Source organism: Mytilus galloprovincialis, chromosome 5 (genome assembly GCF_965363235.1).
Source record: "Mytilus galloprovincialis chromosome 5, xbMytGall1.hap1.1, whole genome shotgun sequence".
Classification (NCBI taxonomy): Eukaryota; Metazoa; Mollusca; class Bivalvia; order Mytilida; family Mytilidae; genus Mytilus; species Mytilus galloprovincialis.
This window is the reverse complement of record NC_134842.1, coordinates 4,997,654-5,022,614: the sequence shown is the minus strand read 5'-3', so window position 1 is coordinate 5,022,614 and position 24,961 is coordinate 4,997,654. Positions and strand designations below refer to the sequence as shown.

Here is a 24,961-nt window from a genome sequence, read left to right as displayed (position 1 = left end):
TTTGACGAAGTAGGATCCTGACTGATAAATGAGGAGTTGTACAATTAGAAAATTTAAATTTGAACGAACTGGTTTCCCACTTCACATTATCTGGATTTACTGGTGTTGCCATGGTTTTCTCTATAAAATCACAATTGCCTTCACGGTCAACTAAAATAATGGAATGGGTTCTACAATAAATAAAGATAACACATGATAAAAAATGTTACCTACAAATGTCTTATGTCATTTACTGTCTTCGAAACTTTGTAATAATGTTTATGGGGAGGTTGCAACTGACTCCAGCAAGAATGATCTTATTTGACCCTAGACAATTTAGCCTACTGATAAAATATGTGTATGTGCTCCTTAACCATGATTACGCTTCATATTTGTGGCTCTCCAAACAAATATCCCTAATGCACATAATTAAGAGAAATTTCATAACTATGGAGAGTTATCTCATTGGCACTCATCCTACATGTTCCTTAATTCATGGATGCATATTTTGAATATTGTTTAATATTGTTGTAATAAAAAGCTCTACATATTATAACGTTAAAACTGTTTTTTAAAAGACAATATGTTGATATAGACCGTTTTTTAATCATTGTTTATTTGCTTATTGGTTTTGGAGAATTGGTTTGAATGACTGTACCAGTCACGTTTAAAAACCCTCCAATTCATATTAAATACATTTTATGCCTAGTATTTTAAAGACAATGTTTTTGTGTCTCTTTTTGTAATGACTTTGTATGTCTCTTTCCAGACTTATGAGGTCTTATTCTGACTTCTGTCTGATTTTTATATACATTGTATAAACCAGTTACTGAACAGACAATCAACTCTGAAAACCCAAAAAATTATGATTATGCTGTAGTTTTATGGCAAATATATGTTTTGAATAATTAAACTCAATAAATAAAAACCCATAAACACTGATCCTTAACTTGCCTTGTGCCATATCTCAATTTAGGCGTCCATGAAAATGCAGCACTTCTCTCTAAAATAATATCTTTTTCCATCTTAGATATTGCAGCTTGTGAAGCTAACTGTTGGTCATTGTTATATCTGAAATAAGATATATATTTATAGATATAAAATTATGTGGTATGAGTACCAATGAGACAACCCTCCAAAAAAAAAAAAGTAAAATCACACAAATACTGAACTCCGAGAAAAATTCAATCGGAAAGTTCCTTATCACATGGCAAAATCAAATGACAAAACACATCAAAGGAATGGACAACAACTGTCATATTCCCGACTTGGAAAAGGCATTTTCAAATAAAGAAAATAGTGTTTTATAGCGCTAAACCTCACACTTATACAACAGCCACAATTTATAAATATAAACCATTATAGGTCAAAGTAAGGTCGGAATATGGCTCACACAGAGCAGCAAGCTATAAAGGGCCAACAAAAATGCTGTTTGTTTATTGGTTCAAATGTAGCAAATTTCAATTAATAAGGAGATTTAAATATAATGCCAGAATACTTAGGGAAAAAACCCAATCTTTGGCAATAATTATTAAATAAATTCGTAGTCAACACATCTGGCAATGATGAGTCTCTCCGTCGTTGCAGCTGTTTATTTTTTCAATTGAAGCAAACTTCAACTTATAAGGCGGATTATGGTAAAATCTTCAAATTAAGCTTTTCAAAAGTAATGATGAAACAACAATACACATACGTCTTTCTATCTGTAAGTAGATAAAGGAGTGCCTGAAGAAGTTGATCTTTCTTTTCTTTGTGATTAAAGTCTTTTACAATATTACAAAATCGATCTCTGTTCTGTTCAGACTTCTGCCATGGTCTGCCTGGTGACGAATTGTCACACGTAAAAACACCTACAAAAGATGATGTTGTCAATAAAGATTAAAGAATCAACGTGTTGTTTTTTCTTTGCTTAGCTTTGAATTGTTGATTTTATTATCCCTTCGTCTAGTTATCATATATTGATATAAGAAGATGTAGTATAAAAACTGGTGAGACAACTCTCCATCCAAGTCACAATTTGTAAAAGTAAACATTAATATGTGGACAAAGTCCCCAATTAGAGTAGAAAAATAAAACAATCGGGTAAATTTCCCTAAATTTTTCATTCTACTAACGAACTTAAAATCGTTAACTTTTTTATTCAGATCTACTTCCGTTTCCGGTCTTGTTTGCATGAGACTTTGAATAAAATGTATATTTATCAACATATCAACAAATATAGGAATTGAACACCCAATCATTTTTAATAATTGTTTGCTACCTTAGTTTGCTATTATTAAGTATAGAAATGTTTATTGTTATTAAATGGAATATCAGTATGTAGTTCAAATATAATCTTAAATCAATCCTAATCCTATCTTATTCATTCACATTTATCATATTTTGATGATCTGTTTAATAAATTCAAGTGACGTCATTTTTTGTCATTTTTTACAATTTCAATTATAACGTCACTTGGCGTTGAGGTCTTAACTTATTCGGATGTGTCTACCTTTTGTGTTGCAAATGTCTGTTTATGTAATGTATTTCAGTTGTTTCCTGTAATTAGTTAATACTTCAGTTTTATCATGTACATCTTTTGTATAGTCATTTTATAAAATTTACCATTTGCAAAAGTATAAATTATTCTAAATAATAGGGATGTTCTGGTAACTAACAGAAAACCCTGGCTGTTTTTGGCACAACTTTTTTTATCGTTTGGTCCTTGATGTTGTTCAACTTTGTACTTGTTTCGGCTTTCAAACTGTTGTATCTGGGCGTCACTAGTAGGTCTTGTGTGGACAATATGAACTTCTGGTGTACGCAAATTTTTAACTCGTTGCCTTTTGTTGGCTGTTGTTCGTGTGTTTCTTTGTCAATTGTGTTCTCCAATTTATGTATATGGTAGTCCTATGGTGTTGTGTTGTCATTTTGATGTTATATTTCACATGGCCATGAAAAAAAGAGGTTTGGCATGCCACAAAAGCAGGTTCAACCCACCATTTTTTCCTTTAAAAAATGTCCTGTAACAAGTCAGGAATATGGCCATTGTTATATCATTATTCGTTTCTGTGCGTGTTACATTTTATCATTGTGTCGTTTGTTTTCTCTTATTTTTGAGTGTAAATTCACATTGCGATAAGACGTGTCACGGTACATGTCTATCCTAAATTTATGTAGTTGGTTTTGATGTTATATCAGTTATTCCGGTGGGATTTTGTCTGATGTTTTGTCCGTTTCTGTGTGTGTTACATGTTAGTGTTGTGTCGTTGTTCTCCTCTTATATTTAATGCGTTTCCTCCGGTTTTGGTGTGTTACCCAGATTTTGTTTTTGTCCATGGATTTATGAGTTTTGAACAGCGGTATACTACTGTTGCCCTTATTTGATAGGTAACTAGAGGCTCTAAAGAGCCTGTGTCGCTCACCTTGGTCTATGTGCATATTTAACAAAGGACACAAATGGATTCATGACAAAATTGTATTTTGGTGATGGTGATGTGTTTGAAGTTCTTACTTTACTGAACATTCTTGCTTCTTACAATTATATCTATAATGAACTTTGCCCATTAGTAACAGAGAAAAATATTTGGTAAAAATTTACATAAATTTACCAAATTAATGAAAATTGTTAAAAATTGACTATAAAGGGCAATAACTCCTTAAGGGGTCAATTGACCATTTAGGTCATGTGGACTTATTTGTAGATCTTACTTTGATGAACATTATCGCTGTTTACAGTTTATCGCTATCTATAATAGTATTTAAGATAATAACCAAAAACAGCAAAATTTCTTTAAAAATTACCAATTGGAGGGCAGCAACCCAACAACAGGTTGTCCAATTCATTTGAATATTTCAGGGCAGATATATATTGACTTGATTAACAATTAAACTCCTTGTCAGATTTCCTCTAAATGATTTGGTTTCAGAGTTGTAAGCAAAAAACTACATTTTACCCCTGTTCTATTTTTAGCCGTGGTGGCCATCTTGGTTAGATGGCCAGGTCATCGGACACATTTTTCAAACAAGGTACCTCAAAGATGATTGTGGCCAAGTTTGAATTAATTTGGCCAAGTGGTTTCAGAGGAGAAGATTTTTGTAAAAGATAACTAAGATTTACGAAAAATGGTTAAAAATTGACTATAAAGGGCAATAACTCCTAAAGGGGTCAACTGACCATTTCCGTCATGTTGACTTATTTGTAAATCTTACTTTGCTGAACATTATTGCTGTTTACAGTTTATCTCTATCTATAATAATATTCAAGATAATAACCAAAAACGGCAAAATTTCCTCAAAATTACCAATTCAGGGGCAGCAACCCAACAACAGGTTGACCGATTCATCTGAAAATTTCAGGGCAGATAGATCTTGACCTGATAAACATTTTTACACCTGATCAGATTTGCTCTAAATGCTTTGGTTTTTGAGTTATAAGCCAAAAACTGCATTTTACCCCTATGTTTTATTTTTAGCCGTGGCGGCCATCTTGGTTGGTTGACCGGGTCACGCCACACATTTTTTAAACTAGATACCCCAAAGATGATTGTGGCCAAGTTTGGATTAATTTGGCCCAGTAGTTTCAGAGGAGAAGATTTTTGTAAAAGATTACTTAGATTTATGAAAAATGGTTAAAAATTGACTATAAAGGGCAATAACTCCTAAAGGGGTCAACTGACCATTTCGGTCATGTTGACTTACTTGTAAATCTAACTTTGCCAAACATTATTGCTGTTTACAGCTTATCTCTATCTATAATAATATTCAAGATAATAACCAAAAACAGCAAAATTTCCTCAAAATGACCAATTCAGGGGCAGCAACCCAACAACGGGTTGACCGATTCATCTGAAAATTTCAGGGCAGATAGATCTTGACCTGATAAACATATTTACCCCATGTCAGATTTGCTCTAAATGCTTTGGTTTTTGAGTTATAAGCCAAAAACTGCATTTTACCCCTATGCTCTATTTTTAGCCGTGGCGGCCATCTTGGTTGGTTGACCGGGTCACGCCACACATTTTTTAAACTAGATACCCCAATGATGATTTTGGTCAAGTTTGGTTAAATTTGGCCCAGTAGTTTCAGAGGAGAAGATTTTTGTAAAAGTTAACGACGACGGACGACGGACGACGGACGACGACGGACGCCGGACGCAAAGTGATGGGAATAGCTCACTTGGCCCTTCGGGCCAGGTGAGCTAAAAAAAGTTACTTGGATAACAGTGTTTCTTTGTTTAGATTGAATATGACGTCTTAACTTAAATAACAACGTCACGACTAAATCCCTAACAACAGAACCAATATCGGAAACGTTACGGTATATCCGTTTCTTTTATCAGCATGTTTGAATTAAAAAAAAAATTAAACAGACTTCGTCCCCACTCACAGGTAATGCCTGCCTCATATAAGGTCAAAGTATGGTCCTCAACTCGGAGCTCTGGCTCACAATGAACAGCAAGCTATAAAGGGCCCCATAATTAAATGAACTAGTGTAAAACCATTACTATTACCGTTTAAAATATCTGATTCAGTTAAAGCACCATCCAAATTGGAACAAAATACACCATTAGTCTTTGGAAAACTGAAAAACAAGTTTCTGTATCAAATTCAACTTAGGTGATAGAGGTGGGTTTTTTGATGTAATAAAAGCACACTTTCTTTTTATTTTATTTTTATTGTAACCTTGAACATATTCCTTTTTAAAGTTTGATTTTTTTTGTGTTCTTCGGTTGCTGACTCATTCATTGTAAACTTTGTATGGTTTCTTATATCTCAAATCTGTCTTATGATGTAATAAGTAGTTTAATGAAATGTTTTATGTAAATGAGATGAAATATGTAAATAAGATAAAATATGTTAATGCGAATCAGTGGCGGAACCAGCCATTTAAAAAAAGGGGGTTCCCAACCCAGGACAAACGGGGTTATAACTATAAGTTCCCATTCAAATGCATTGATCGGCCAAAAAAAGGGGGGTTCCAACCCCCGGGAACTCCCCCCCTTGGATCCGCCCATGCGATTGAATAGGTAAATGCATGATTTGTAAAGTAGCAGTTGCCTTACCTGAGGTTCATCAGAATAAGATTGAATGAGTTGTAATTGCTCGAACATGGCTTTATTGTTTCATTGATGTATTCTTGCCCATCCTTCTGACTTGAAATGTATTCATTAACTAAATATCCTGTTTTTAAACGAAATATATCAATAAACATTTTCAGTAAACAAAAATATTAAAATTCCGATTTTATCACTGTTATATTTGTTCCTAAACATACTTTTTGTATGGGTTTTTTTCCAGATTAAACACATTCTTCCAAGAGGTTACTAAGGTGAAATCTTCTGATATCGGACTCGGATATCTCTTGAACTGAATTTTAATATGCGTATTGTTATGCGTTTACTTTTCTACATTGGCTAGATGTATTGAGGGAGGTTTGAGATCTCATAAACATGTCTAAACCCGCCGCAATTTTGCGCCTGTCCGAAGTCGGGAGCCTCTGGCCTTTGTCAGTCATGTATGATTTTTAATTTTAGTTTCTTGTGTATAATTCGGGGTTTAGTATGACGTCCTTTATTACTGAACTAGTATACATCTATTTAAGAGGTCATCTGAAGGACGCCTCCGGTTGCAGGTTTTTCTCCCTACATTGAAGACCCATTGGTTGCCTTCGGCTGATGTCTGTTCTATGGTCGGGTTGTTGTCGCTTTCATACCATCCCCATTTCCTTTCTCAATTTTATTAAGCAATTGACTTCAAAACTGAATAAGAGTCTAGCCGACTGCTGTATTAGTTTTTGAGTCAGTGGTCCAAATTAACCTGAAAAATGTACTTAATCCTTATAACATTCAATTTCAACTTTCGTGAAAAACCTCAGAATTTAATTCCTTTGATTTGCAGATGGTTATATGCAAATGAAATTGACGTTATGACAATCAAAGTAGTGTCGGCAACATGGACTATCGAAGGTTAAACAAAGGTAAACGGTTATAACAGAACTTTCACGTTTAAGTATTTGTAGATATGCAATATCACATCATAAGAATGGTTCAATGGACTTTTGCTGATATTTTGTACATGCCCTTACTATTGAAAACAAAATAATACTAAATAGAATACAACTGTGGAATTTATGCAGCCTTCATAAGTTAGCATATTTTTGTTATTATCGTGTTGGTTTGTTTTTTTTTGTTTTTTTTAATTTTGATTTTATGAAACGCAATTTCTATGCTGATATCAGATATTTGGAAGGTTGTGTTTAAGCTATTTCAAAATTGAACCCTTCCTGTATTCAAAGTTCTATTGTTAACCTTCTTTTTTTTGTACTTACCTCTTCCTTTCTTTTTAGAATCATTTACACCTAAGATATTGAGTAGTATTTCAATCCTTCCTTCCTTTGTACTTACCTCTTCCTTTCTTTTTAGGATCATTTACACCTAAGATATTGAGTAGTATTCCAATCCTTCCTTTCTTTATATTTACCTCTTCCTTTCTTTTTAGGATCGTTTACACCTAAGATATTGAGTAGTATTCCATTCTTCCTTTCTTTGTATTTACCTCTTCCTTTCTTTTTAGGATCATTTACACCTAAGATATTGAGTAGTATTCCAATCCTTCCTTTCTTTGTACTTACCTCTTCCTTTCTTTTTAGGATCATTTACACCTAAGATATTGAGTAGTATTCCAATCCTTCCTTTCTTTGTATTTACCTCTTCCTTTCTTTTTAGGATCATTTACACCTAAGATATTGAGTAGTATTCCAATCCTTCCTTTCCCTATACTTACCTCTTCCTTTCTTTTAAGGATCATTTACACCTAAGATATTGAGTAGTATCCCAATCCTTCTTTTGTATTTACCTCTTCCTTTCTTTTTAGGATCATTTACACCTAAGATATTGAGTAGTATTCCAATCCTTCCTTTCTTTGTATTTACCTCTTCCTTTCTTTTTAGGATCATTTACACCTAAGATATTGAGTAGTATCCCAATCCTTCCTTTGTACTTACCTCTTCCTTTCTTTTTAGGATCATTTACACCTAAGATATTGAGTAGTATTCCAATCCTTCCTTTCTTTATATTTACCTCTTCCTTTCTTTTTAGGATCGTTTACACCTAAGATATTGAGTAGTATTCCAATCCTTCCTTTCTTTGTACTTACCTCTTCCTTTCTTTTTAGGATCATTTACACCTAAGATATTGAGTAGTATTCCATTCTTCCTTTCTTTGTATTTACCTCTTCCTTTCTTTTTAGGATCATTTACACCTAAGATATTGAGTAGTATTCCAATCCTTCCTTTCTTTGTACTTACCTCTTCCTTTCTTTTTAGGATCATTTACACCTAAGATATTGAGTAGTATTCCAATCCTTCCTTTCTTTGTATTTACCTCTTCCTTTCTTTTTAGGATCATTTACACCTAAGATATTGAGTAGTATTCCAATCCTTCTTTTCCCTATACTTACCTCTTCCTTTCTTTTAAGGATCATTTACACCTAAGATATTGAGTAGTATCCCAATCCTTCTTTTGTATTTACCTCTTCCTTTCTTTTTAGGATCATTTACACCTAAGATATTGAGTAGTATTCCAATCCTTCCTTTCTTTGTATTTACCTCTTCCTTTCTTTTTAGGATCATTTACACCTAAGATATTGAGTAGTATCCCAATCCTTCCTTTGTACTTACCTCTTCCTTTCTTTTTAGGATCATTTACACCTAAGATATTGAGTAGTATTCCAATCCTTCCTTTCTTTATATTTACCTCTTCCTTTCTTTTTAGGATCGTTTACACCTAAGATATTGAGTAGTATTCCATTCTTCCTTTCTTTGTATTTACCTCTTCCTTTCTTTTTAGGATCATTTACACCTAAGATATTGAGTAGTATTCCAATCCTTCCTTTCTTTGTACTTACCTCTTCCTTTCTTTTTAGGATCATTTACACCTAAGATATTGAGTAGTATTCCAATCCTTCCTTTCTTTGTATTTACCTCTTCCTTTCTTTTTAGGATCATTTACACCTAAGATATTGAGTAGTATTCCAATCCTTCTTTTCTCTATACTTACCTCTTCCTTTCTTTTAAGGATCATTTACACCTAAGATATTGAGTAGTATCCCAATCCTTCTTTTGTATTTACCTCTTCCTTTCTTTTTAGGATCATTTACACCTAAGATATTGAGTAGTATTCCAATCCTTCCTTTCTTTGTATTTACCTCTTCCTTTCTTTTTAGGATCATTTACACCTAAGATATTGAGTAGTATCCCAATCCTTCCTTTGTACTTACCTCTTCCTTTCTTTTTATGATCATTTACACCTAAGATATTGAGTAGTATTCCAATCCTTCCTTTCTTTATATTTACCTCTTCCTTTCTTTTTAGGATCGTTTACACCTAAGATATTGAGTAGTATTCCATTCTTCCTTTCTTTGTATTTACCTCTTCCTTTCTTTTTAGGATCATTTACACCTAAGATATTGAGTAGTATTCCAATTCTTCCTTTCTTTGTACTTACCTCTTCCTTTCTTTTTAGGATCATTTACACCTAAGATATTGAGTAGTATTCCAATCCTTCTTTTCTTTGTATTTACCTCTTCCTTTCTTTTTAGGATCATTTACACCTAAGATATTGAGTAGTATTCCAATCCTTCCTTTCTTTGTACTTACCTCTTCCTTTCTTTTTAGGATCATTTACACCTAAGATATTGAGTAGTACAAATGTATCCCATTCCTTCTTTTGTATTGACCTCTTCCTTTCTTTTTAGGATCATTTACACCTAAAATATTGAGTAGTATTCCAATCCTTCCTTTCTTTGTATTTACCTCTTCCTTTCTTTTTAGGATCATTTACACCTAAGATATTGAGTAGTATCCCAATCCTTCCTTTCTTTGTACTTACCTCTTCCTTTCTTTTTAGGATCATTTACACCTAAGATATTGAGTAGTATTCCAATCCTCTCTTTGTATTTACCTCTTCCTTTCTTTTTAGGATCATTTACACCTAAGATATTGAGTAGTATCCCAATCCTTCCTTTGTACTTACCTCTTCCTTTCTTTTTAGGATCATTTACACCTAAGATATTGAGTAGTATTCCAATCCTTCCTTTGTACTTACCTCTTCCTTTCTTTTTAGGATCATTTACACCTAAGATATTGAGTAGTATTTCAATCCTTCCTTTCTTTGTATTTCATTCCTTTCTTTGTATTTATCTCTTCCTTTCTTTTTAGGATCATTTACACCTAAGATATTAAGTAGTATCCCAATCCTTCCTTTCTTTGTACTTACCTCTTCCTTTCTTTTTAGGATCATTTACACCTAAGATATTGAGTAGTATTCCAATCCTTCCTCTCTTTGTATTTACCTCTTCCTTTCTTTTTAGGATCATTTACACCTAAGATATTGAGTAGTATTGCAATCCTTCCTCTCTTTGTATTTACCTCTTCCTTTCTTTTTAGGATCATTTACACCTAAGATATTGAGTAGTATCCCAATCCTTCCTTTCTTTGTACTTACCTCTTCCTTTCTTTTTAGGATCATTTACACCTAAGATATTGAGTAGTATTTCAATCCTTCCTTTCTTTGTATTTCATTCCTTTCTTTGTATTTATCTCTTCCTTTCTTTTTAGGATCATTTACACCTAAGATATTAAGTAGTATCCCAATCCTTCCTTTCTTTGTACTTACCTCTTCCTTTCTTTTTAGGATCATTTACACCTAAGATATTGAGTAGTATTCCAATCCTTCCTCTCTTTGTATTTACCTCTTCCTTTCTTTTTAGGATCATTTACACCTAAGATATTGAGTAGTATTCCAATCCTTCCTTTCTTTGTACTTACCTCTTCCTTTCTTTTTAGGATCATTTACACCTAAGATATTGAGTAGTATTCCAATCCTTCCTCTCTTCATATTTACCTCTTCCTTTCTTTTTAGGATCATTTACACCTAAGATATTGAGTAGTATTCCAATCCTTCCTTTCTTTGTACTTACCTCTTCCTTTCTTTTAAGGATCATTTACACCTAAGATATTGAGTAGTATTCCAATCCTTCCTTTCTTTGTACTTACCTCTTCCTTTCTTTTAAGGATCATTTACACCTAAGATATTGAGTAGTATCCCAATCCTGCCTTTCTTTGTACTTACCTCTTCCTTTCTGTTTAGGATCATTTACACCTAAGATATTGAGTAGTATTCCAATCCTTCCTTTCTTTGTACTTACCTCTTCCTTTCTTTTTAGGATCATTTACACCTAAGATATTGAGTAGTATCCCAATCCTGCCTTTCTTTGTATTTACCTCTTCCTTTCTTTTTAGGATCATTCACACCTAAGATATTGAGTAGTATCCCAATCCTTCCTTTCTTTGTACTTACCTCTTCCTTTCTTTTTAGGATCATTTACACCTAAGATATTGAGTAGTATCCCAATCCTGCCTTTCTTTGTATTTACCTCTTCCTTTCTTTTTAGGATCATTCACACCTAAGATATTGAGTAGTATCCCAATCCTTCCTTTCTTTGTACTTACCTCTTCCTTTCTTTTTAGGATCATTTACACCTAAGATATTGAGTAGTATTCCAATCATTCCTTTCTCTATACTTACCTCTTCCTTTCTTTTTAGGATCATTTACACCTAAGATATTGAGTAGTATTCCAATCATTCCTTTCTCTATACTTACCTCTTCCTTTCTTTTTAGGATCATTTACACCTAAGATATTGAGTAGCATTCCAATCCTTCCTTTCTTTGTACTTACCTCTTCCTTTCTTTTTAGGATCATTTACACCTAAGATATTGAGTAGTATTCCAATCATTCCTTTCTCTATACTTACCTCTTCCTTTCTTTTTAGGATCATTTACACCTAAGATATTGAGTAGTATTCCAATCATTCCTTTCTCTATACTTACCTCTTCCTTTCTTTTTAGGATCATTTACACCTAAGATATTGAGTAGTATCCCAATCCTTCCTTTCTTTGTACTTACCTCTTCCTTTCTTTTTAGGATCATTTACACCTAAGATATTGAGTAGTATTTCAATCCTGCCTTTCTTTGTACTTACCTCTTCCTTTCTTTTTAGGATCATTTACACCTAAGATATTGAGTAGTATTCCAATCCTTCCTTTCTTTGTACTTACCTCTTCCTTTCTTTTTAGGATCATTTACACCTAAGATATTGAGTAGTATTCCAATCCTTCCTTTCTTTGTACTTACCTCTTCCTTTCTTTTTAGGATCATTTACACCTAAGATATTGAGTAGTATTCCAATCCTTCCTCTCTTCATATTTACCTCTTCCTTTCTTTTAAGGATCATTTACACCTAAGATATTGAGTAGTATTCCAATCCTTCCTTTCTTTGTACTTACCTCTTCCTTTCTTTTTAGGATCATTTACACCTAAGATATTGAGTAGTATTCCAATCCTTCCTTTCTTTGTACTTACCTCTTCCTTTCTTTTTAGGATCATTTACACCTAAAATATTAAGTAGTATCCCAATCCTTCCTTCCTTTGTACTTACCTCTTCCTTTCTTTTTAGGATCATTTACACCTAAGATATTGAGTAGTATCCCAATCCTGCCTTTCTTTGTATTTACCTCTTCCTTTCTTTTTAGGATCATTTACACCTAAGATATTGAGTAGTATCCCAATCCTTCCTTTCTTTGTACTTACCTCTTCCTTTCTTTTTAGGATCATTTACACCTAAGATATGGAGTAGTATTCCAATCCTTCCTTTCTTTGTACTTACCTCTTCCTTTCTTTTTAGGATCATTTACACCTAAGATATTGAGTAGTATCCCAATCCTTCCTTTCTTTGTACTTACCTCTTCCTTTCTTTTTATGATCATTTACACCTAAGATATTAAGTAGTATCCCAATCCTTCCTTTCTTTGTACTTATCTCTTCCTTTCTGTTTATGATCATTTACACCTAAGATATTGAGTAGTATCCCAATCCTGCCTTTCTTTGTACTTACCTCTTCCTTTCTTTTTAGGATCATTTACACCTAAGATATTGAGTAGTATCCCAATCCTTCCTTTCTTTGTACTTACCTCTTCCTTTCTTTTTAGAATCATTTACACCTAAGATATGGAGTAGTATTCCAATCCTTCCTTTCTTTGTACTTACCTCTTCCTTTCTTTTTAGGATCATTTACACCTAAGATATTGAGTAGTATCCCAATCCTTCCTTTCTTTGTACTTACCTCTTCCTTTCTTTTTAGGATCATTTACACCTAAGATATTGAGTAGTATCCCAATCCTTCCTTTCTTTGTACTTACCTCTTCCTTTCTTTTTAGGATCATTTACACCTAAGATATTGAGTAGTATTCCAATCCTTCATTTGTACTTACCTCTTCCTTTCTCTTTAGGATCATTTACACCTAAGATATTAAGTAGTATTTCAATCCTTCCTTTCTTTGTACTTACCTCTTCCTTTCTTTTTAGGATCATTTACACCTGAGATATTGAGTAGTATCCCAATCCTTCCTTCCTTTGTACTTACCTCTTCCTTTCTTTTTAGGATCATTTACACCTAAGATATTGAGTAGTATCCCAATCCTTCCTTCCTTTGTACTTACCTCTTCCTTTCTTTTTAGGATCATTTACACCTAAGATATTGAGTAGTATCCCAATCCTTCCTTTCTTTGTACTTACCTCTTCCTTTCTCTTTAGGATCATTTACACCTAAGATATTAAGTAGTATTTCAATCCTTCCTTTCTTTGTACTTACCTCTTCCTTTCTTTTTAGGATCATTTACACCTTAGATATTGAGTAGTATCCCAATCCTTCCTTCCTTTGTACTTACCTCTTCCTTTCTTTTTAGGATCATTTACACCTAAGATATTGAGTAGTATCCCAATCCTTCCTTCCTTTGTACTTACCTCTTCCTTTTTTTTTAGGATCATTTACACCTAAGATATTGAATAGTATCCCAATCCTTCCTTTCTTTGTACTTACCACTTCCTTTCTTTTTAGGATCATTTACACCTAAGATATTGAGTAGTATTTCAATCCTTCCTTCCTTTGTACTTACCTCTTCCTTTCTTTTTAGGATCATTTACACCTAAGATATTGAGTAGTATCCCAATCCTTTCTTTGTATTTACCTCTTCCTTTCTTTTTAGGATCATTTACACCTAAGATATTGAGTAGTATTTCAATCCTTCCTTTCTTTGTATTTACCTCTTCCTTTCTTTTTAGGATCATTTACACCTAAGATATTGAGTAGTATCCCAATCCTTCATTTGTACTTACCTCTTCCTTTCTCTTTAGGATCATTTACACCTAAGATATTGAGTAGTATTTCAATCCTGCCTTTCTTTGTACTTACCTCTTCCTTTCTTTTTAGGATCATTTACACCTAAGATATTGAGTAGTATTCCAATCCTTCCTTTCTTTATATTTACCTCTTCCTTTCTTTTTAGGATCATTTACACCTAAGATATTGAGTAGTATCCCAATCCTTCCTTTCTTTGTACTTATCTCTTCCTTTCTGTTTATGATCATTTACACCTAAGATATTGAGTAGTATCCCAATCCTGCCTTTCTTTGTACTTACCTCTTCCTTTCTTTTTAGGATCATTTACACCTAAGATATTGAGTAGTATCCCAATCCTTCCTTTCTTTGTACTTACCTCTTCCTTTCTCTTTAGGATCATTTACACCTAAGATATTGAGTAGTATTTCAATCCTGCCTTTCTTTGTACTTACCTCTTCCTTTCTTTTTAGGATCATTTACACCTAAGATATTGAGTAGTATCCCAATCCTGCCTTTCTTTGTACTTACCTCTTCCTTTCTTTTTAGGATCATTTACACCTAAGATATTGAGTAGTATCCCAATCCTTCCTTTCTTTGTACTTACCTCTTCCTTTCTTTTTAGGATCATTTACACCTAAGATATTGAGTAGTATCCCAATCCTGCCTTTCTTTGTACTTACCTCTTCCTTTCTCTTTAGGATCATTTACACCTAAGATATTGAGTAGTATTTCAATCCTGCCTTTCTTTGTACTTACCTCTTCCTTTCTTTTTAGGATCATTTACACCTAAGATATTGAGTAGTATCCCAATCCTTCCTTTCTTTCTACTTACCTCTTCCTTTCTTTTTAGGATCATTTACACCTAAGATATTGAGTAGTATTCCAATCCTTCCTTTCTTTATATTTACCTCTTCCTTTCTCTTTAGGATCATTTACACCTAAGATATTGAGTAGTATCCCAATCCTTCCTTTCTTTATATTTACCTCTTCCTTTCTTTTTAGGATCATTCACACCTAAGATATTGAGTAGTATCCCAATCCTTCCTTTCTTTGTACTTATCTCTTCCTTTCTGTTTATGATCATTTACACCTAAGATATTGAGTAGTATCCCAATCCTGCCTTTCTTTGTACTTACCTCTTCCTTTCTTTTTAGGATCATTTACACCTAAGATATTGAGTAGTATCCCAATCCTTCCTTTCTTTGTACTTACCTCTTCCTTTCTCTTTAGGATCATTTACACCTAAGATATTGAGTAGTATTTCAATCCTGCCTTTCTTTGTACTTACCTCTTCCTTTCTTTTTAGGATCATTTACACCTAAGATATTGAGTAGTATCCCAATCCTTCCTTTCTTTGTACTTACCTCTTCCTTTCTTTTTAGGATCATTTACACCTAAGATATTGAGTAGTATTTCAATCCTGCCTTTCTTTGTACTTACCTCTTCCTTTCTTTTTAGGATCATTTACACCTAAGATATTGAGTAGTATTCCAATCCTTCCTTTCTTTGTACTTACCTCTTCCTTTCTTTTTAGGATCATTTACACCTAAGATATTGAGTAGTATTCCAATCCTTCTTTTGTATTTACCTCTTCCTTTCTTTTTAGGATCATTTACACCTAAGATATTGAGTAGTATCCCAATCCTTCCTTCCTTTGTACTTACCTCTTCCTTTCTTTTTAGGATCATTTACACCTAAGATATTGAGTAGTATTCCAATCCTTCTTTTGTATTTACCTCTTCCTTTCTTTTTAGGATCATTTACACCTAAGATATTGAGTAGTATCCCAATCCTTTTTTTGTACTTACCTCTTCCTTTCTTTTTAGGATCATTTACACCTAAGATATTGAGTAGTATTCCAATCCTTTTTTTGTACTTACCTCTTCCTTTCTTTTTAGGATCATTTACACCTAAGATATTGAGTAGTATCCCAATCCTTCCTTCCTTTGTACTTACCTCTTCCTTTCTTTTTAGGATCATTTACACCTAAGATATTGAGTAGTATTCCAATCCTTCTTTTGTATTTACCTCTTCCTTTCTTTTTAGGATCATTTACACCTAAGATATTGAGTAGTATTTCAATCCTGCCTTTCTTTGTACTTACCTCTTCCTTTCTTTTTAGGATCATTTACACCTAAGATATTGAGTAGTATCCCAATCCTTCCTTTCTTTGTACTTACCTCTTCCTTTCTTTTTAGGATCATTTACACCTAAGATATTGAGTAGTATTCCAATCCTTCCTTTCTTTGTATTTACCTCTTCCTTTCTTTTTAGGATCATTTACACCTAAGATATTGAGTAGTATCCCAATCCTTCTTTTGTATTTACCTCTTCCTTTCTGTTTATGATCATTTACACCTAAGATATTGAGTAGTATCCCAATCCTGCCTTTCTTTGTACTTACCTCTTCCTTTCTTTTTAGGATCATTTACACCTAAGATATTGAGTAGTATCCCAATCCTTCCTTTCTTTGTACTTACCTCTTCCTTTCTTTTTAGGATCATTTACACCTAAGATATTGAGTAGTATCCCAATCCTCCCTTTCTTTGTATTTATCTCTTCCTTTCTTTTTATGATCATTTACACCTAAGATATTGAGTAGTATTCCAATCCTTCCTTTCTTTGTATTTACCTCTTCCTTTCTTTTTATGATCATTTACACCTAAGATATTGAGTAGTATCCCAATCCTCCCTTTCTTTGTACTTACCTCTTCCTTTCTTTTTATGATCATTTACACCTAAGATATTGAGTAGTATTCCAATCCTTCCTTTCTTTGTACTTACCTCTTCCTTTCTTTTTATGATCATTTACACCTAAGATATTGAGTAGTATTCCAATCCTTCCTTTGTATTTATCTCTTCCTTTCTTTTTAGGATCATTTACACCTAAGATATTGAGTAGTATTCCAATCCTTCCTTTCTTTATACTTACCTCTTTCTGTCTTTTTAGGATCATTTACACCTAAGATATTGAGTAGTATTCCAATCCTTCCTTTGTATTTACCTCTTCCTTTCTTTTTAGGATCATTTACACCTAAGATATTGAGTAGTATTCCAATCCTTCCTTTCTTTGTACTTACCTCTTCCTTTCTTTTTAGGATCATTTACACCTAAGATATTGAGTAGTATTCCAATCCTTCCTCTCTTTGTACTTACCTCTTCCTTTCTTTTTAGGATCATTTACACCTAAGATATTGAGTAGTATTCCAATCCTTCCTTTCTTTGTACTTACCTCTTCCTTTCTTTTTAGGATCATTTACACCTAAGATATTAAGTAGTATTCCAATCCTTCCTTTCTTTGTACTTACCTCTTCCTTTATTTTTAGGATCATTTACACCTAAGATATTGAGTAGTATTCCAATCCTTCCTCTCTTTAAACTTACCTCCTCCTTTCTTTTTAGGATCATTTACACCTAAGATATTGAGTAGTATCCCAATCCTTCCTCTCTTTGTACTTACCTCTTCCTTTCTTTTTATGATCATTTACACCTAAGATATTGAGTAGTATTCCAATCCTTCCTTTCTTTGATACTCCTAACCATGTGCCGTTTTCTTTTCCTGGAGGCATATCCTGGCCTTTAATATTTATAATGTATTTGATCAATTCTGTTTTATTACAAAGTCAACTGACAATAGAATTCATATTTTGGAGTCTTGCTCAGAGGAATTAAAAATGTCAAATCTATTTATTTACAATTAATGCGTGCGATTTGTCATTTGCTTTCAATGTTATTCATTGTCATTATAAGTTCGGTCCAAATAAACGACGTTTTTCGTATTAGTGTATAAGATAAGATAAGATAAGATTTATTTTATTAAAGTGTCACCATCCATTACAATATCAATATATATATACACATAAAGTCATAAGAACCCAACATTTATGTAAAAGGATGCCAGCCGAAAACGACTTATGAGACACTATAATTAAAACAAACATCTAATACATACATAAAAGGACAGCTTTGATACATTTAAAATGTATTTCGTAAATAAAAAAAATAAATAAAAAATAACAAAACATATATAATTTCTAGATGACATGTTTTCGTCGATAAAACATATGATAAAGGGAACTAGCTAAAAGAGGAACCATATTCTCATTACACATAAGATAACGAAGTTTTTCAACATCACATAAATTCTCAAAATCAACATTTAAAAGACAGGCTTTGGCATATAATTCATGTCTGATATCAGAGTAAAAACAACAATTAAAAAGAAATTGTTTTTCATCTTCAATTTGGCTACTATCACAAAAAATACATAAACGGTCTTGTAGAGGTTCTGGTGGTCTAGCATATCGACCTGTTTCAACTTTAAGTTGTAACGAACCAGCTCTGAATAGTGACAAAATACGTCGGTGGCATCTATTATTAACTACCTTTACATAAGGCTCCGTACCAATACAAGTTTTAAACAATCTATAAAATCTTAATTTATTACCATTGACATTATTTTTATCATTCCATACTTCATGGTGCCAATATTCTTTTTCAAAAGTTTGTATAGAGTCCCATACATTACTCATATTAATTTCATCTTCTACATTTATAATCAAACTATATTTACGAGCTAACTGTACAACTCTATAATCCCATGACGATTTTCTTCTAATCGCCCAGGTATGAACCTTTTTACATATATTACTAGTATTGTCACATTTTAGACGATTCCAAAGTTTAAAAACTTCAACTTTTAGTAGTTCATCGCCTGATAAAAAAAACCCATATCACCTCTAGCAGCTAAGTTGCTGCTTCTTTTGCTTAAGCCTAAGAAAAATTTACAAGCATTGTTTTGCAAATTATTTATACAATTATGTATATTAATGCCCCATACACCGGAAGCATATGTAAAAATGGGTTTGACTAAAGTGTCATATAATTTAGTAAATACATCAAAATTCATACCACCAGTTTTATAAAATTTTGCTTTAATAACACCAAGAGCTCTATTAGCTGATTTATACAATTCTTTGGCAATTATAGAATAATCTGAAAATTCATTCAAAAGTACACCAAGATATTTATAACAAGCTGCATATTCAAGACAAAGTTCGCCACATTTGAACTGAGAATTACTTCTTAGTACAGATTTATTTCTAAAATGAACAATTTTGGTTTTGTTTTTATTTAGAGTTAATCTCCACTTTTCACACCACTTATTTAAAATGTCCAACTGCTTTTGCAGTTTCTCTGCATCAGGTGCAATCAATGCAATATCATCAGCATATAATAACATAGAGACCATTATGTCATCTATTTGAATACCACAATTTGCGTCTTTAATATCTGATATGGAACGCCGGAACTGTCTTATAGTGTAAATATTTAATGTGTTCTGTCGCTTTGCCGTTACGTCCTGTCATTTCTTTTTTATGTTATGTGCAGATGCCTTTATATCCTGACACGGCATCTCTGTGTTATGTCAAATAAGTAATTCGTTTGGTCAAACAATTGTATGATATGTCATTGCTAAACTTTATTGTGTAAAATATTCATTACATTATGCTTTAACTACTATATATTCTGTGAATACTTCGGAACTTTATGATCAACCACCTTTACATTCTCTCATATTTTATCTATGTTGTGTCTATTCTTCTTTTACGTAAGTCAGTTAATAATTGCGTCCTGTCTCAGGTGTTATTGTTATGTCAAATGGTCGAAACGTGTTGTTTTTATTCACCTTTGTTCTATGTAAATCTCATGATATTATAGTCTTTTGGCGTTATGTTGCGTTTATACATATGTATATCCAGTGAAAAACATAATACATCATGGTATAATGCATATGCGTTTTGCCGTACAGTTGATACTCTCTGTGAGCATTCATTACGTCATGTGCAAATGCCTTTTACATGATGTGTAAACAACTAATACGTTTTGTGCAAACCTCGTTAACCTTATGTGCATACATCGTTCACCCTATGTGCAAACATCGTTGACCTTATGTGCAAACACCTATAACGTTATGTGCAAATACCTATTAAGTTATGTACAAAAACTACATCATTATGTGCAAACACTATTACTTTATGTGCAAATACCGCTTACATTATGTGCAAACACCATGGAAGTTATGTGCAAATGCCCATTACATTATGTCCAAACATCCATTACGTTATGTGCAAACACCTATTACGTTATGTCCAAACACCAATTACGTTTAAGTGCAAACACCTATTACGTTCTGGTAAACGTTTTTTTGACACAGATTTAAAAACAAAACGCATCAGTGACATGCATTTTGAAAATAAAGAAAATTAAAATATTTACCTTTCTTAATACAAACTGTGGATTTTTATAATTATATTGATTGATGTAAAACTGCTATATACATACAATGTATCTAGTTTTATGGGAAATTATTTTGCTCCACTTTAAAAGTGTGCATTATGCATCCATGCTGTTGTTTTTTCTATGGTCGGGTTGTTTTCTCTTTGTCACATTTCCCATTTCGATACTTTATTTTATTTGAAAATTTGTCCACTTTACTTGTGGAAAATTTTAACAAATATACAGACACGACTCTAAGTTTCCAAGAGATGCAACTGAAAGGAACAAAACGATATAAAATAGAAGATGTGGTACGAATGACAATGTGACAACTCTACAAAAGAGACCAGGATGATTTGTTATGGTTTTCATATGAACTAGATTAATGCTACAAATGTAATGACGTCTCCCACGATTCACGTAGCAGCTTAGGAATCCTACAAAATGTTTAAGATTTTATTTTCGTTCATTTCCTTTATAACAGTTGTGAACCGTGGTGTAGTGGTTAGTGCATCGGACTACTAACACAAAGGTTCCTGGTTCGATTCCCGTTTGGGATGAAAATTTCAGGAACTCAATTTTCGGCTCTCCCTTGACACCATTTGCGAGTATGGTCTTGAGGAAACGATGATAGTCCGTCGGACGGGGACGATAAATGGCTGACCCGTTTTAAGAGAGAGCCATATCTCTTGCACGTTAAAGACACCCTTGTAGATTTCGAAAAAGAGTAGGCTAATGCCGCTACAAGGCAGCACTTGCACCCGCAAAGTGGAAAGGGATTAATATAAGTTGCAAAACTTGTTTCCCAATCCACTATAAATAAATATGTTTAAACTAAACTAGTTGTGAATATTATTCTGATTAACCTTCCTAAGACTTATTATTTCCTCCGTCCCTGACAAGGCGTGTTGAAAAGGTGGATGTCCTGTAAAGGGATGGTCAGGTGACCCGGCCCTGTTTTCTGACAATTTTTTTTTTAAACTCACAGGGATGTTGGAAAAAATTGATCCGATTTTGGATCAGGCAGGTAGACGGGTTTAACAAAAAGCTGCATTTTCTCTAAAAAAAAAAAACCCTATTTTTTCATATTAAAAACTGCCTTATCCTGTAATCCACAAAAATGACGCATAAATATATTATCCTGGATGAAAGGGTTATCCCCCTTTTTCACCTTCACTGGCCATACTCGAAATTAAATCCCGCAACTTGAAACTCCAGATAATGACTTTCATTTATCCGTATTTGGTCTACTAACTTTTCGAATCGTGTCATCAAGAACGATACAAAAAAACAACACATTATCTAGTAAATTATTATTGTTTTCTTCTATTATTTGTTTTATAAGTGATGTGTATATAGTTTCTTTTGTTGTCTATAAGAATGAATACATAATTTCGTTGCTAAAATGTTCATCATAGCAAAATTTTCCCTTTAAATTTCAGAAAATACTGACTATCTATAAAAAAAAAGATGTGGTATGCATGCCAATGAGAAAATTCTCCACGAAAGCCCAAACTGACAAAGAAAGAAATAACTATCAGTGGGAAACAAGATGTGCCCTGGATGAACCATACCATTAAGCGACTAATTAGAAAACGTCAACGTAGATACAACACAGCTAAAAACTACGATACATCAGAAAACTGGAAAAAATACAGAAAAGCTAGAGACATTGTCAAGCAGACCATGACAGAAGCACACGATAAATACATCAGGGGTATATTGAACGAGGACAGTACTAATGAAGAACAGAAAAAGCCTACCATGGGAAAGAAATTCTGGCAATACATCAAGTCCAGGAAAAAAGACACTGTCAACATATCAACCTTGAAGAACAGCTCAGGAACCGAAGTAATAGACAGTAAGGGAAAAGCTGCTATACTTAATGAACAGTATGATAGTGTATTTACGGACGAAGATATGAATACAATGCCATCTCTTGGGAACAGCAACATCGAAGACATAGAAATACTAAGAGTAACAGAAAATGGAGTAACCAAACTTCTCAAAAAGCTGGACACATCAAAAGCCATAGGCCCAGACATGATACCAACTAGAATCTTAAAAGAGGCAGCCGACCAAATATCACCATTTCTAACATACATATTTAACCAGACTTTGACATCTGGGACAGTACCATCAGACTGGAAGCTAGCAAACATCACAGCTATCTACAAGAAAGGTGATCGCACACAAGCAGTCAACTACAGGCCCGTCTCTCTGACCTCTATATGCTGTAATACAATGGAACATATCATCTACCGCCATGTAATGAACCACTTGGAAAAACACAACATATTAGTGGACTACCAACACGGTTTCAGACAACATCGCTCCTGCGAAACTCAACTGGTGAACACCATAGAATCAGTGGCACGATCTCTGGACATGAGAGAACAAATAGATATGCTTGTCTTGGATTTTTCCAAGGCATTTGACACAGTCCCACACCAGCGGCTATTGCAGAAAATGAGCTACTACGGTATCCGTGGAGATGTTCTTGGTTGGATAAGCGCATGGCTTACCAAACGAAATCAACGAGTTTGTGTAGATGGTGAAATGAGTGATATGAAAGCAGTACGTTCCGGTGTACCCCAGGGGACGGTACTTGGACCCTTATGTTTCCTGCTGTACATCAACGACATAGGCGATTCTATATCGCCATGTACCAGTCTACGACTGTTTGCTGACGACTCCCTCTTGTACAGAAGCGTCCACAACTCGGATACATGCCAGCAACTACAACAAGACCTTACGCTACTAGTAGAATGGGCAAGACGCTGGCAGATGACATTTCATCCAGCAAAATGTTTCATCCTTAGGGTAACCAGAAAACGCAACCCTGTTGTTCACAACTACCATATGATTGGACATTACCTGGAAACAGTTCAGCACTACCCATACCTCGGCTTAGAACTATCAGAGGACATGAATTGGGACCACCATATAACAAAAGCAACATCAAAAGCCAACAGAACACTTGGATTCTTAAGAAGGAACTTAAATAAGTGTCCACAAGACATAAAAGAGAGCGCATACAAAACATTAGTCCGACCTCACCTAGAGTATGCATCTGCAGTGTGGGACCCATATAAAAAGTGCCATATTAGCCAAATCGAGATGGTACAACGAAGAGCTGCCCGATTTGTAACATCAACCTATTCTCGGGAACCAGGAACTGTAACCAACATCCTACAGACACTTGGCTGGCCAACATTAGCAACACGCAGACAAGGAGCCAGGCTCATACTCCTTTATAAGATCCTACATGGAGAAGCATCAGTCATTATTCCAGATTACATCAGAAGACCAACTGTAACAACCCGACAATACCACAGAGACAGGTTTTCCAGAGTCAGCACTTCAACGGATGCCTATAAATACAGTTTCATCCCAAGAACAATTGTTGACTGGAACCAACTACCTGAATGTGCCATCCAAGCTCCCACAACAGTCGCCTTCCGGGTCTGTGTGTGGCAGTTCCTGGCGTAAATATTGATACCTGATTTTAACCCTGTACAGTTGTTGCAAACATCACATAATTTTATCTGTTTTTGTTCCTGTAAATACACAAAGTTTGTTATTTTTAACTTGGCGTGTACTGGTTGACACACGCGCACAGTATATTTGCGTTATGGAATTTCCGACTGCAGATTAACCACATAGAAGTAGAAGTAGAAGTAGAAGAACAATAGATCCCCTTATGGCCTTTAACAAAAACCCATATAGCATTATCAGCTAATCTAAAAAAAATTTACCCATTTAGTTTTTTCCCCAGTTTAAAAAAAAAATTGTTACAGTTAAGTAATTCGCTTTTATCCTGCTATTAGCTAGTTGTTGTATACAAATAACAGCTAAACAACATTTTTTTGCTTTGTTAACTTTGTACAAATACAAATAAATTTCCTGCTACCCGCTTGCATGTTGATCAATCGGTAATATGGATTTCTTTCTGGTATTAGTGAGGGGGAGGACAGGGGGGTACCCTTCTCCCTTCTCCCACCCCTCTTCTCCTTTCTCCTACCCCCGTTCTCCTTTCTCCCATTAGAATAAAACATCTCCTTTTGAGATATTTTTTCTTGAAATATTAGAAATTTTTTTAAAAGGAGAGATATTTTATTTTTTCTCCTTTCTCCCAGCCTTCATCTCCTTTCTCCTACCCCATTTCTCCTTTCTCCCACCCCCTTTCTCCTTTCTCCTACCCCCTTTCTCCCCGTCTCCCTTACCCCTGTCCTCCCCCTCATTAGTATTTTGGGGTTTTCTTCGAATCTGCGTTTCAATAGTTGTAAAACATCAGAGACAATGGTTAAGATTTAACAACTTATTCTCAAATACCAGGTGTAAATTGTAAACAATATAATATGTACATTGTCATAAATAAAAAAATGTATTAGTTCTCGCTGCGAAACAGGAGAAAATTCGACAAGCCTCGCTGTTCGTCCTGTTTATAAAGCTCGCACAAATAAATTTTACGTTTACCGACAA

General features: G+C 33.9%; 1 protein-coding gene across 1 annotated transcript; it reads right to left on the bottom strand.

Annotated features, from left to right (window-relative positions):
• Positions 1 to 893: 893 nt before the first annotated feature.
• On the bottom strand, positions 894 to 9,719 carry LOC143076964 (uncharacterized). Its single transcript, XM_076252860.1, has 6 exons — positions 9,646 to 9,719; positions 7,364 to 7,449; positions 6,023 to 6,140; positions 5,471 to 5,541; positions 1,673 to 1,829; positions 894 to 1,050 (listed from the first exon to the last, which is right to left on the bottom strand). The coding sequence occupies exons 1-6, from the start codon at positions 9,717 to 9,719 to the stop codon at positions 894 to 896; spliced, it is 663 nt and encodes a 220-aa protein (XP_076108975.1).
• Between the last annotated feature and the right edge of the window lie 15,242 nt (positions 9,720 to 24,961).